Below are 14,205 nucleotides of genomic sequence, written 5' to 3'. Positions count from 1 at the left end.
GGAGCCTGCGCGGGCAACACTGGTGCCTATTCACGCCGATTTATTTGCTACGCTTGAGCTGGCTCCCTCGAGATCACAGGTTGACCATAAAGAGGCCGTAATCCAAGCTAATTTACTCAACTGCAATTTCAATTACGAGTTGTTGGCACTGAGGGGAAGCTTGCTTTCCTATAGCCTTTTGTGCTACGGGGGTTGTGAAGGGGTGAAGGAGGTGCCATATTTAGCCTCAAAGGCCGCTAGATCCCTTGACAGCACCTCACTGAGTGGCGGGCTCATCACTGTCGTGGTTACCCCCCAAAATCCTGGGGACTTGGCTGCAGAAATGCAGAAGTCCAGATACAATCAAGCAGTGACCATCTACAAAAAAATGCTTGAATTTGCAGCTAAAACTTCTTAGTTAGCTAATGCCGCCTGTAAATCAGGGGAAATTAGCTGGCTGGCTCTCATTGGGTCCTATTTCAAATTTCTGACCTCACTGCCCTAGCACGCTGTGCTGTAGGGCCACAAAAGACTGCACAGAGACTGGTGAGGGTAAAACCCCCACCATCTCAGCTACCGTGCCGCCCAGATCCACCCACGCTCACTTACCAGTGTACCAGCTCAGATAGATGGGAGACAGCTGTGTACATTTTATCCCCGCACGTATTTGTGAGAGACGAGAGCCACCCGGCAGTGAAAACAGTTGGTCTAATCTCTGGCTGCCATGTGTACCCGTTTTCCTCTTTTCTAACCTCTCCACTTCCTCGATCTTCATCCATTTCAAGCATCTGCAATCCCCCTCCTGCCCAACCCTCCTCACCCCACCCATCTCTCTAGGCCCACACTTGGGGGGCAACACCAGCATCCGCCCGGAGCTAGTTTCACATGTGGTCTCGGTTAGACGGGAGTGCGCACAGACGTACATGCATGGCTGCCTGAAATTATCGGTGACGCATTTAAGGTTCGCCGTTCCGGGACACGCAAGAAAGCTGCAAGAAACCCACCAAGCTGGCATCCGCCTCGGACTTTATTGGTCAGCGAGGCTCTGGGTTACTAAACTTTGTGTCGCACAGACTGAGACTGTGCGGAAGGAATTTTTAACAATACACAATGGGTTTGGGGTTTTATTTTTGTTTGTTTGCTTTGTTTTGTTGTTGGGTTTTTTGTCTTTTTTTAACATTTCCAAAGTGGATAACTTGTATTTTAGAAATAAATCACTACAAAGCGCAGACCAATGCTCTGAAAACATCAGGAGGAGGAATATGGTAACAGCAGCTCGTCAAAAAACACTGACTAAAAGCTTCTGCAACCTGCATTTGTAATCGTAGACTTATCAGTGCTGCTCGTGTTGCTTATGCTGATTAGCTACAGGAAGGTGTGGTGGTAACCGCCTGGTTAAAGCATTCTAATCTATAAAAAGCTTTTACCATCTTCTTTCCGCTGCTAGTTTTAGGCGTCGCCACAGTGGCTCATCTCCATCCATCTCCCTCTATCCCTACCATCCTCTGTCACACCAACCCTCTGCATGTCCTCCTTCACTACATCCATGAACCTCCTCCTTGTCTCCCTCTTTTCCTCCAGCTTCAGCGTCCTTCCCATCCCTCCTGCGCTTCTCTAGCTTTATCTCGAACCCGCTCGATCTGAGCGCGCCCTCAAAGCTGTAACAAGACCAAAAAAGAATCGGGATAACAGAGTTTACTCACGATTCACGATCCAAGTGTTGATGCCTGTGGTCAAAGTTATACCTCATACACAGATAAGGTATAATGAAAGGAAAGGCTTGTCATATGACTCACACCCAAATGCTGCTTTAGTTTTTGTATGTTTTTTTGTACATTTTTTTTATAACAAGCACTGGCACAGGGCGGGTTCACTGTGATCCATTCACTGCTGCTGCATGTATACATTACTACAGGAACAGCCAGTGGCGTGTCTAGAAAATTTTTGTTGGGGGGGCCAGGTAGGGGCACAGATTTGGAGAAGGGTGGCAGATGTAATTGGCAGATTCTACCAACCGTTAACCATAATTCAATAATCCTATAAACCTAATAACCGAATGCGCTTTTAACTCTTATTAGAATGAGATTTTAACCACTACGGTGCAAAGTTTTTAGATTCTGTGTTGATAAAGTACAAGAGATACAATCAGTGCTTTGTCAGTGTTTACTCAGCATTCAAGGACATCAATATTTGCATAGTATTTTTACTGACATATAGTGCACATATGTTTTGGGCAAAAACATTTTTGAATATTAAAATACGAACATTTGTAACAAACAATTGACAAATTAGCCAATGCAAAACTTTATCTGCCTGTTAAAAAAGAAGATAATCTTCTCACAAACTGGTGTTTGATTTTGAAACAGGAAAAAAGTGGAGAAACAACTGAAAAGACTAACATTTGAATAAAACCTGAAAGCAAGTAAATACTTTCTATGTTGCCTTATGGTAAACTTTGGTAATATTGATCAAGAGCAACACTGGCTTATGATGAAATACAGTCAGCTGGCATGGTGACACTGCCAGTATTAACCTGCAGGGCTGGACTGGGACAGAAAATCGGGCATTTTGACTACAGACCGACCCACCAGGTGTTAAAGCCATAAAGCCTTTGAATGAAAACAAACACTGTTGTGACAGTGATGTACAGTCTTGTTGGTATATGTATGATTTCTATACATTTTACATCAGATAAAAACTTTGGTTGTAAGATTCAGATAATTATTTAATAAAAGCTAGATATTTTAAATGAGAATAAGAAAGAAAAGTATTTCTTTGTGCCCCCCTCTCCCTGTTAATGCCCTACCTGGCCCCCTGGAAACACTTTGCTAGACCCGCCCCTGCACAGTTACCAGTTGTCAGCTACTTAGAAAAGGATCCTGGTGTTATTTGTCTCTCAGAAACAGTTCATAACTTCAACTCATTCATGTCACCTAAAAGGTAAACCTGTTTCTCCATCACCTGTTCAGCTCTGATGGTTCAGTAAGGACATCTCCTGGTTTCATCTTCATGTTTCCCTCTCACCACATATCTAAACAGACATCATGACCAGCAGCTTTACAGCTGTGGCTCCAGCAAACATCAGCTGATACTAGAAATTAATATTAAATACATTCTAACAACAGCTGATCAAGCTTAAACGTGCTGCTGTTGTTTAGCGCGACATCCGCTGGTTTCCTCTTTCTGGCGCAAAGTGGGCGATAAACAAACAAGAGAGAAAAGCCGATATGCTGATCACTGATCAGTTTTATGATTGAAGTAGAAACAGGAGAGGAGAGAATGAGAGAAGAAGAGGCAGCTGTGCAGCGTAACGACAGAATAACTCCAGCTTTGTGTCTTTTTCCATTCTAGCTAAAGTCCGGGACAAACTGTGTCTCTTCTCAGCTCAATACCAAACACGTAATATTTTCTCTGAATGAGGGACCATCACATTTTTTTAAGGAGCCGTTGGCAACTCTACTAACTAACCTTATGAATAAAATAAAGTTCACTATCAGTAACATCATAGCATCCACCCACCTAAAAACTCCATCAAGCTGGCTAGAACGCAGTATGAGTTATTGCAACTGAGGGTAAAAAGTCAGCACAACGAAAATAAACTCCACCTAAACTTGGTTTATATCTGACCCAGATAGACTGCAGGTCATAACTTCTTACCTGAAGTTCAGTTCACCTGACACTCGGACTGGTGGCTGCTTCGGGTCTCTCCTCCTGCCTCCCCTTCCCTCATCCACCTGCTGGCCTCTGTGGAAGCCCCGTCATAGCCACCACCAAACAACGGAGTTATTTTTTACACATCGACCTGCATCTGGCCAATCCACCACCTCTCATTGTTCATGCCATTACAAAAAAAATAAAAATAAGTCACCGGGCATATGCCGGTATGCCCGATGGCCAGTCCAGCTATGTTAACCTGCAACCAAATCTGCAGCTCCATACAGCAATGTTACGACTTAGATTATATCTTATAACGCATAACTCTTATGTTAGCTGCCCTCAGTAGCATACTGTCTGAAATATTCCACAGCTGCAATAATTCTTTAAGTGTTATTTTTTCCTTGGGATTCTAATTTCACCGAAGTTTACTAAACTCAACAAACTTAATATTACTTACCAGGACATTTATTCTGTCCTCATTTTCTTTCACCGAAAAATTGTTTCCTGCAGTGATGTCTTTCGTGCTTGGCTCTCCTACCTTTGCTAACGTGATGCACATAGCGCAGAAGCCGATGCTGCATTCACGTACACTCGGATATCTGAGCTTCACCGTGAAAACATAATCGGACATTTGATATTTGATTGAATTTTATTGTTTTGTCTTTGGGGTGGCACCTGGGGTGGCCAGTCTGGTTGGGGGGGGTGGCCTGTGCCCCCCCCCCAGGCCACCCCGCTGGACACGCCACTGGGAACAGCATGGCACTAATTAAGGTTTTTGTTTACTACCTCTGTTTCTAAAGCATCCCCCATGTGCATGATGAATATCAACCCATAAACTTCCTGACCCCCAATATAACAATGTTAATGGGATACTATCGAGCAACATTAATCAGTGAGGCCTGCTATAAAAGGTTCCTATGCATTTAAAGCCACACACGCTCCACACATCGGCACTTATTGATTAAACGGGTGCTGCTGCTGCTGGCCTCGCTTTACTGTCAGTCAAAGAGAGCTCAGCTCCAAGTTGGCCAGCGGACACAAAGCAGATTGCTCAAGGCCGACTCTGACTCACATCCATGACGTTTTACAAGCTGCAGCATCGCTACAAACCAGATCCGGTCAGGCTGCAGCTCACCGAGTTAAAGAAGTTACAAAGGGTTACTGTGCATCTAGTCGTTACGCAGGAGAAATACTCTGTGGCAGCTCAGCACGCTCCAACCGGGGCTGAGGTTCTAACAGAGAGCTGTAGTTAAGCTTCACTTCTGCAGGAAAAATGTGTTTTGTTTTGAGGGTTTTTAAGAAAAGAAAGAGACGGAAAAAAGTTCAATTGGCACACAGCCTCTACTGTGCAAACGTCGGCCAACCCTCGAGACAATCATTACCACCTAATTAGGGAGATGAGCAGTGTTTAAGCACGGCTTAACATTTAATCGGTCGGCTCAGCGAACCAGCGGCGAGATCCAGATCTTTGAGGCCGGGGCAGCTGAACGACAATCCGAGATAAAAACAGCCTGACGGGGAGATTTGACTTCTAATTCCGACTCAGAGGGACGTCACAAAGGACGGTTCACTCAAAAACACAAGTTCTCCTCACACCTACAGCGTGACTTACAGAAAGTAGGAAACACCTGCTGAATTCTTGGACTGAGTTCAAAAATAAATGGTTAATAAGAGAAAACACAGAATAAAAGACAACCAGAACTTATAACCAAAAAGATCAAAAGTGATTAAGTAAATTATTTAAATGACTCATTTATTGAGTCATTAAAAAAACGATTTGACATATTTTGCCGTTAAATACTCAACTAATAGTCAAAATGAATATTATTCATTAGTTAATACAGTGTGACACTTTTTTCTCCTTATATTAATTTATCTTTGTAATAATCATCCAATTATTTTATTTGTTATTCATTTTCAGGGTTTATTTATGCTGCTATTTCTTTTTAATTCATTTATATCATATGTTTATTTAATTTTTTTTAAATATGCACTTTTTGATCCGATACATTGGCAGTTTCTGTCCTCCACAGACATAAAGTGAAGTCTATCAAATGGCCAAAGGGCCCATCAAACACATTTAGTCTCATATGAAACATAAATTAAGCAAACTGCTTCTCTGCGGATGCTGCAGGCAGGAACAGATCCTCCCTGCTCCGAATGTTTCCGACTGATCTTCTGCGTTTCAGAATCAGGACTAAATCAGAAACTGTCAGTCAGTCTGCTTTAATCTCTGTTTATGTTGGCACATTTAAACGTGTGTGTGTGTTTGTAGATGGTGTGTCTCTCTTGTTCGGTGCTGATCGCTACGAATCTTGGACTTTATCATAGTGTTTACCGAGGCCGACTACAGCTCCCAAGGTGCCGCGTTCTGCCCGGCGCACGGCGACTGAAGGTCGCGCCTCCGCTCCGTTTCATCGAGGTTAAACCTTTACACACTCGACTGCCTCCTAATAGTTGGGCAAATAGCTGCCCTGAAGCCTAATACTGTACGCGCTGCCTGAAAGGGTCTTACTGGAATCAGCTGAATAAATAAGTGGGATCCTGCCCAGCGTGGCAGCTGGCTTGTGTTTAATTACCACCAGCCATGTGCGCAATATTGAACTGTTCCTGGACGGCTTTAGGTAGTTTTCCCAGGCCTGGAGAGGAAGCAGAAACTGTACAACAGCAAGGACATCCGCGGTTTTATTCGTGCTTTCACTGCACGCACGCTGCAAACTCCAGCCTTTGCAGCCGGCTGCTTTGCAGAGGGGATATGTGGAACTACACAGGTATCACACCGAGGGCGTGGTTCTGTGGAAACTAGTGAGGCAGATAGTGCAGCATCTTTTGGCTCAGCTTCAGCTTCAACTTTTCTCCATCCAGGCTGGGAGAATAATCCCAGCCTGGGGGGGGGGGGGGGGGGGGGGTGTCACTGTGGGTAGGCGAGGCTGTAGAGCATGGAGGCGCGAGCGAGATTTGAAACTGTGCATGGGGTGCACATATCAAAGCAGGCCGAGAATCCTTACAGAGTTGCATGCAGCAACATCTCAGTAAACGCCTGGATCATGCATGCATATGTGCACGTGTGCACGTGCGCGCGCGCGCGCGTCTGTGGCCTCATTTTTTTTCTAGAAGAGTAGAAACTGTGTATAGGCTGCAGCACATAAGAGCGTTGGAGTTTACTCTGCAGCCAGCCGCAGCCTTTACTTTACACAAGAAACCCAGCACTCTGGGAAAACAAAGGAAGGAGACAAGCAGCCACCGAGGGATCAGTCATTTCAAAGGCTGTTCGTGAGGATGCTCGAGCCAGAGGCTCGTTGGGACACTTTGGATTTCTTAGAGGACGGCCATGAAATGGGATTTTCTGTACATGTGACCACGCGAGCACCTGTAGATTGGATTAAATGTTAGATGCTAGACAGGAGGAGTGCACGTCCAGTCACCTTCCCCGTAATAAGCAGCGGCTTACACCTGCAGATATTTGACATTATAAAACTCCTCTGGCTCCAAATAAAAAGTGGACTATCACAAAGTTTGTCCTCATTTATTTCTGTGCTCTCCCCCAGCCCCTACATTAATCAGCTGATTTGTGTTACCCAGCAGCAGGTCCTGTGCAAGGAAAAGCACCTTGAACTCTTATCATCCACGATTGCGTCATGTGTCCCTGGTTGCCTATCTGCTCTCTCAGAGCCAGGAAGGCTGAACAGGTGATCTGGAGTTGCTGTGCTCACCGCTGTAGCTGTAACAGCTGTGTTTACACAGCAGCTGATAGACAAGACTTGCGAAAAACCCACAGGGATTACTGTTTTTTTTTCACCCCCTGGGGTACTTGAGGCCATTTGGGACAAACCTACTGCAGCTGGATGGGACACATCAGGGCTGCTCACTCGTTACCCATCAAATCAGAAGATGGATTTCAAAGTTTAATGACTTAGCAGTCGGATACTAATGCACTTCTCTCTCCGACGGGTTTTTGGGGACGTGTTCCTCCTGCTCTGAGATCAATGCCTGATGTAATACAGAGCAGTGTCAGCAGAAAAGCAGAGCAGAGTAAACAAGAGGGCAGGGTGTGTTTGAGCAGTAAACTCGGGACAGGGAGGCCAAACTCGTACTCAGCTGAGGCCTACTCATTGACACCCTCCCCCTCCCGAAAGAAGTGTGCTGGACAACAAGGAACAAACTCTTAGCCTGACACCAGCGTGGTAAGAAGTGCTGGAGGATACAAACCCCACCGCGCGGCTCAGAGGCGCACGTTTACGCAAACCACGGTCAGAGGCTTTGAAAGGTGCACACATGAACCTCAACCGGCCTGAAACGAGCAATGAAAGGACAACTGTGTCGTCTTGACACTGCAGTCTGTGAGGGCTTGGGAAGAATCCTTAAACTGTGTAATAAAACACGTCCCGGTCCACAGTGCGCTCCTTTCGCGCTGCTCTGCACGCATTGCCACGTTTCTCCTCTCGTGCAAAGCCCCAAACACACCAGAGTGTGTGTGTGTGTGTGTGTGTGTGTGTGTGTGTGTGTGTGTGTGTGTGTGTGTGTGTGTGTGTACATGCAGGAAAGCGTGCATGTGTGCGTGTTTGTGTGCAAATGTGCTTCTCTTACTCCTGCACTGCAGCTCCACCATGGCCTGGTACCACTCGTCCTGGTCCGCCTCGTTCTCCGCGGCCACGGCGAAGCTCTCTGCCCGGGTGTACAGCACGATCATATGCTTGTTTTTGGAGTCGGCCCGCTTGTTAATGTTGAAGCAGGTCTCCAGCGCCACCACTTTCTTCGGGACGGGGGCCTTGCCCCGGAATTTCTTCTCGCTCTCGTAGTACTCCAGGCGGGCCGGACCGCGCTCCGAGGCGGCGCGGAGCACGAAGTACCGCCGGTGCATGGACTTGTGCTTGCGGAGGTAGCCGCTCTTCCGCACGTCCTCGTGGCTGTACTGCTCGCCCGCTTGGCTCTCCATGACACCCCCCGAGCTCTCTCCTCCTCTCTCTTTATTTTAAACCCCCACGTGAAAAACCAGCGCGACTTCTTCTTGTTTTCCTCGTCGGTGTTTGTGCGAGTTCAGCGAGCTGATCCAAACATCCCCCGGCTCCTCTCCTCTGCCTCTCTCCCCCACACCGGCGCTGGCATGTGAGAGGAGAGTCAGAGGTCGGTTTGGGGTTGCTGCAACTGCGAGTCCCGGAGCTTAAATCTGAACCCGTGTTTGTTTATGACCGCCGAGTCGCTTCTTTCTCTGGAGGAGGAGGGGGTCGATTTTTGCCCAGCGCACGGAGCAAAACAAGTTCTTTCAGGCGCACACAGAGGAGCACATGCGGCGGAGCTCCCCCTGCTCTCCACTACTACTACTACTACTACTATTACTACTGCTGCTGCTGTGAGTGTTTCCAAGCGCCGTCCGGTAGGTTTAATCCCAATTACTGCACATCGCAGTGCGCGGAGCCCATCCTGCTGCACGCGGTCTCTGTGCGTGTCCCCCCACCCCTGCCTCGCTCGGCTCTGCTCTGGTTTCTCTGGCGCGGAGCAGCTACCGTGGAGCAGGACTGTCACTCAGCGCTCTGCTGGTACTTTTGATCGCGATGCGTTCAAGGACTTAATCACAGCTCTGATAGCAGAGCTCCACCTCTTCCCCCTCTCACACACCACCACCAAGCCCCCTAAGTGAGCTAGAGCCCGATTTAAGGACTCTCTCGGGACAGACCAAAGAGCTGTCAAAGGACATTAGGGGCAAGACTGTAGACCTGCAAGACCATCAGCGAGAACCTTCAGAATCAGAATACTTTATTAATCCGTGAGGTAACAGTTGCTCCAAGCAGTAAGAAGAATAACTAACCTAAATTAAATAATAAAATATATTACAAAGTTATCAAATATAACCAAATAGTTCTAATAGATAATAATAGAATAGATAGCTCTAATTATTAACATGTATAACACAAATTAATTCTATGGTTGACACTTATCTCAAAATGCATGGTCAAGAAGGCATGTGTACAGCCCCATCTTAAATTTGCCAACAAACATATAAATGATTCAGAGAAGGCCTGGGAGAAGGTGCTGTGGTCAGCTCTTTGGTATCAACTCAACCTGAGATGTTTGGAGGAAGAAAAATGCTGAGTGTGAACCAAAGAACATTCAGGCACGGAGGTGGAAACATTATGGTCTGGGCTGTTTTTCTGCTAAGGGTAGAGGACGACTTCCCCACACTGAGGGTCAAATGGACAGAGCCGTGTGCTGTAAAATGTTGGATGAGAAAAAAGAGAACAAAGGAGCAGTTAAAGAAGAAGAACATTAAGTTCATAGAGTAACCAAGCCAGTCGCCACATCTCAGTCCTACAGAAAATCTGTGGAGGAATCTCAACGTTCAAGTTGCCAAGCGTCAGCCACAAAACCAGAAGGACTTAGAGTTTCTGTAAAAAGACGAGTGGGCCAAAATACTGAGCTCTGTGCAAATCAGGAAATGACTTACTGCTGTGCTTACCAACAAGGGTTTCTCCACCAAGACCTACGTCATGTTTTACTTGGTTTTACTCAGTTGAATAAATAATTATTTCACTCAATCACATGCAGTTTATAACTTTTATGTTAAGTGGTTTTTTTGCCCAGTGTAAACAAACTGAAGTCATCTAGGCCTCCTCCGCCCCAGGGGCCTGGTTTTTGTGCTTGGTTGCGTCACGTTTGTGAAACACATTTGTTTTTTAAGAACACACCATGTCAGCACAAAGATAAAAAACAAGACGTTGGCTCCAGATCAGATAACATGACCAGTCTAACATGTCGACATTTGACTTAAGCAGCACAATCTTCTTAAAACAGCTGCAGTTTCATCAAGATTGGGGGCCATTGAAGGGCCATTCTTCCCTTCAATAATACAGTCGCTAATTCTTGTGCAATTAAAGACTTAAGTAGGCTTCAGCCAAACTTTCAGACTTACTGGGTCCTTTGTAAATGGTGCTTCATTTAAGTACAGAGGAAACCAAACTGTAACGCACAATAAATATTATAATTCTCTCCAACTGTTCTTATTAACAAGGCTGTTTTATGAATGGACAATTCATTGGCCATTAAGACTTGGAGCTATTTCTTTATATATGCTGCTCAAAAAATGAAGGAAACACTTAAATTAAACAGTGAAACATTCAAATTGAAAATCTTTACCAATACAGAGGTCATCATTGAGAACAAAATGATGTAACAACACTCAGCACTTCATGCTCAACTAAAATCACCGACCATCTGAGTGCTGGTTTTAAAAAAAAAGTGCAATTTCCGAATCACTACAGGGAGTGCAGAATCATTGGGCAAGTTGTATTTTTGAGGAATAATTTTATTATTGAACAACAACCATGTTCTTAATGAACCCAAAAAACTCATTAATATCAAAGCTGAATGTTTTTGGAAGTAGTTTTTAGTTTGTTTTTAGTTTGAGCTATTTTAGGGGGATATCTGTGTGTGCAGGTGACTATTACTGTGCATAATTATTAGGCAACTTAACAAAAAACAAATATATACCCATTTCAATTATTTATTTTTACCAGTGAAACCAATATAACATCTCCACATTCACAAATATACATTTCTGACATTCAAAAACAAAACAAAAACAAATCAGCGACCAATATAGCCACCTTTCTTTGCAAGGACACTCAAAAGCCTGCCATCCATGGATTCTGTCAGTGTTTTGATCTGTTCACCATCAACATTGCGTGCAGCAGCAACCACAGCCTCCCAGACACTGTTCAGAGAGGTGTACTGTTTTCCCTCCTTGTAAATCTCACATTTGATGATGGACCACAGGTTCTCAATGGGGTTCAGATCAGGTGAACAAGGAGGCCATGTCATTAGTTTTTCTTCTTTTATACCCTTTCTTGCCAGCCACGCTGTGGAGTACTTGGACGCGTGTGATGGAGCATTGTCCTGCATGGAAATCATGTTTTTCTTGAAGGATGCAGACTTCTTCCTGTACCACTGCTTGAAGAAGGTGTCTTCCAGAAACTGGCAGTAGGACTGGGAGTTGAGCTTGACTCCATCCTCAACCCGAAAAGGCCCCACAAGCTCATCTTTGATGATACCAGCCCAAACCAGTACTCCACCTCCACCTTGCTGGCGTCTGAGTCGGACTGGAGCTCTCTGCCCTTTACCAATCCAGCCACGGGCCCATCCATCTGGCCCATCAAGACTCACTCTCATTCCATCAGTCCATAAAACCTTAGAAAAACCAGTCTTGAGATATTTCTTGGCCCAGTCTTGACGTTTCAGCTTGTGTGTCTTGTTCAGTGGTGGTCGTCTTTCAGCCTTTCTTACCTTGGCCATGTCTCTGAGTATTGCACACCTTGTGCTTTTGGGCACTCCAGTGATGTTGCAGCTCTGAAATATGGCCAAACTGGTGGCAAGTGGCATCTTGGCAGCTGCACGCTTGACTTTTCTCAGTTCATGGGCAGTTATTTGGCGCCTTGGTTTTTCCACACGCTTCTTGCGACCCTGTTGACTATTTTGAATGAAACGCTTGATTGTTCGATGATCACGCTTCAGAAGCTTTGCAATTTTGAGACTGCTGCATCCCTCTGCAAGATATCTCACTATTTTTGACTTTTCTGAGCCTGTCAAGTCCTTCTTTTGACCCATTTTGCCAAAGGAAAGGACGTTGCCTAATAATTATGCACACCTGATATAGGGTGTTGATGTCATTAGACCACACCCCTTCTCATTACAGAGATGCACATCACCTAATATGCTTAATTGGTAGTAGGCTTTCGAGCCTATACAGCTTGGAGTAAGACAACATGCATGAAGAGGATGATGTGGACAAAATACTCATTTGCCTAATAATTCTGCACTCCCTGTATTAAATTATTATTATTTTTGCCAAGAAAAAGAGGGAAAAGTGCAACGACTTATTTGAATGTACACAAATAAATGGAAATAAAGTACACAAAGCAAAAACACAGTTTGTACTGTTTTAGTCTAACGAACAAAATCTGACCCTGCTTTCAGAAACACAGACCCAAACCATGACAGCAGTGTGTTTACAGATGGCTGTAGACACTCACTGTTGTAGCTCTGTCCTAACCTCCTCTATACTTTCTGACAATGATTTGACCCAAAACAAAGTTCATTACTCTATAAAACTGGTTGCCACTGATTTTTAGGGGTTTTTTAGTGTGTAATTTGGCACATCTCAGCCTTTTCTCCCAGTTCCCCTTTCTTAAGAATGTCTTGTGACACTTTAGATCAGGGATGTCAAACTCTTGGAGCAGTGAAACTCACTGAAAGACGTTTAACTGCACTTTTCATCCCTAAGATGTCTTAGTTCTAGTATCAGTACATCTCAGTTTTTCTCCATAACAGCAAACGCTTACTCAAAAAAAAAAAAAGTGACACAAAAAGTCATTTTAAAAGTTGCAGTAGTTCTGTCCAGCGATTTTAAAACAGAGAGATTTTGTTAAACCACACAAGTTTTTCCAGTTTACTACTACTGTTGACTCTTCATAAAACAACAAAACAAAACAAAAAAAACAGGAAGGTTTCTGTCATGTAATTTATTACGTTGGTGTAATTTAAATAGTCACGGGGGAGATCTTTATCAGTGGGAAAAACTGTGAAACTTGTTAAAGTACAGTTAAAGTCCAAAAGCTATGTCCTCCTTCACATTTTTCAGTGACGTATAGTGGGCCCCACTGTAGTCTCTAGCGGGCCAATTATGGTCCCTGGGCCTTATGTTTGACACCCCTCCCTTGGTCCCCCTGTTACAGCTGACTTACAAATTGATTAAGTGATGTTTTGTTTTTTCCTGTTTCTCCATTCAGTTTTTGTGTGTTCCTATAAACAAAATGTTAACGCCTTCATGCGCACTCAACTAACGCTCAATATCTCCCACGGCACCTGAAGGCAGCATCCCTTCCAAAGCTAGGATTTCAGTCTTGGCGCTTCCACGAGTCCGTCCTTAAAAATCCCCCTTTCTGCTGAAATGTGAACACACTGACGCATGTTTGCAGGGGGGTGGGGGGGGGGGGGGGGCATACTGATTAACACTGCAGAAGGTCGCATGACTGTAAAGGAAATCAAGGGTCACAGTACCTCATAAAACCTTAGGGAACATAGTGATTTATATTCCTGCTACTGAGTCCCGATTAAGCTGATATAATTCGATAGATGGACCATTTCCACTCGCCATTTCTCCCCACTCTCGTCTGCCTCTGCGTGCAGTCACCCCCCCCCCCCAAAAAAAAAGGGAATGTAGCAGAGCTTACTTAGTGGGCATGATGTAGATTTGGATTCACACTGGATTTAATATTCCAATAAATATTGCAAAGGGGTCCCATTGTAGTCATTCTAGCGGCTCTAAAGGGCTTCTATATTTGTGCTGCACGCTTATGCAGTATGTATGTAGTTATGCAACATGCATCCAAAAGTAACCTTGCGCATGAGGTCAGAGAAGAAAACTGGATGCCTCACGCCCCCTGCTGTTTGAAATGCTCCACACAGCCGCATGTGCGTGTCAGAACCACGCTTGTCACAAAAATACCACCACACACTGTTTTAAGAAGCAACAAACTGGTTTTATGAACATGAATACTTGTAGTTACAAATACGCTC

The 14,205-nt window shown here is 44.8% G+C and overlaps 1 protein-coding gene across 1 annotated transcript in view; it reads right to left on the bottom strand.

Moving 5' to 3' along the window:
* LOC146714893 (insulin receptor substrate 1-B) overlaps positions 1 to 9,206 on the bottom strand; it is a 57,494-nt gene extending 48,288 nt beyond the window's left edge. The window contains exon 1 of the mRNA XM_085451237.1: positions 8,224 to 9,206. Coding sequence (XP_085307363.1) covers positions 8,224 to 8,572 — 349 coding nt within the window. The 5' untranslated portion in view covers positions 8,573 to 9,206. The remainder of the gene's footprint in view (positions 1 to 8,223) is intronic.
* Positions 9,207 to 14,205: the final 4,999 nt, after the last annotated feature.

This window comes from Copadichromis virginalis, linkage group LG3, assembly GCF_057382275.1.
Source record: "Copadichromis virginalis isolate Kocher_CV1m ecotype Utaka linkage group LG3, C_Virginalis_male_GT1.1, whole genome shotgun sequence".
Taxonomy (NCBI): Eukaryota; Metazoa; Chordata; class Actinopteri; order Cichliformes; family Cichlidae; genus Copadichromis; species Copadichromis virginalis.
The sequence above is the reverse complement of the archived record's forward strand: the minus strand, read 5'-3'. Positions and strand labels throughout refer to the sequence as shown.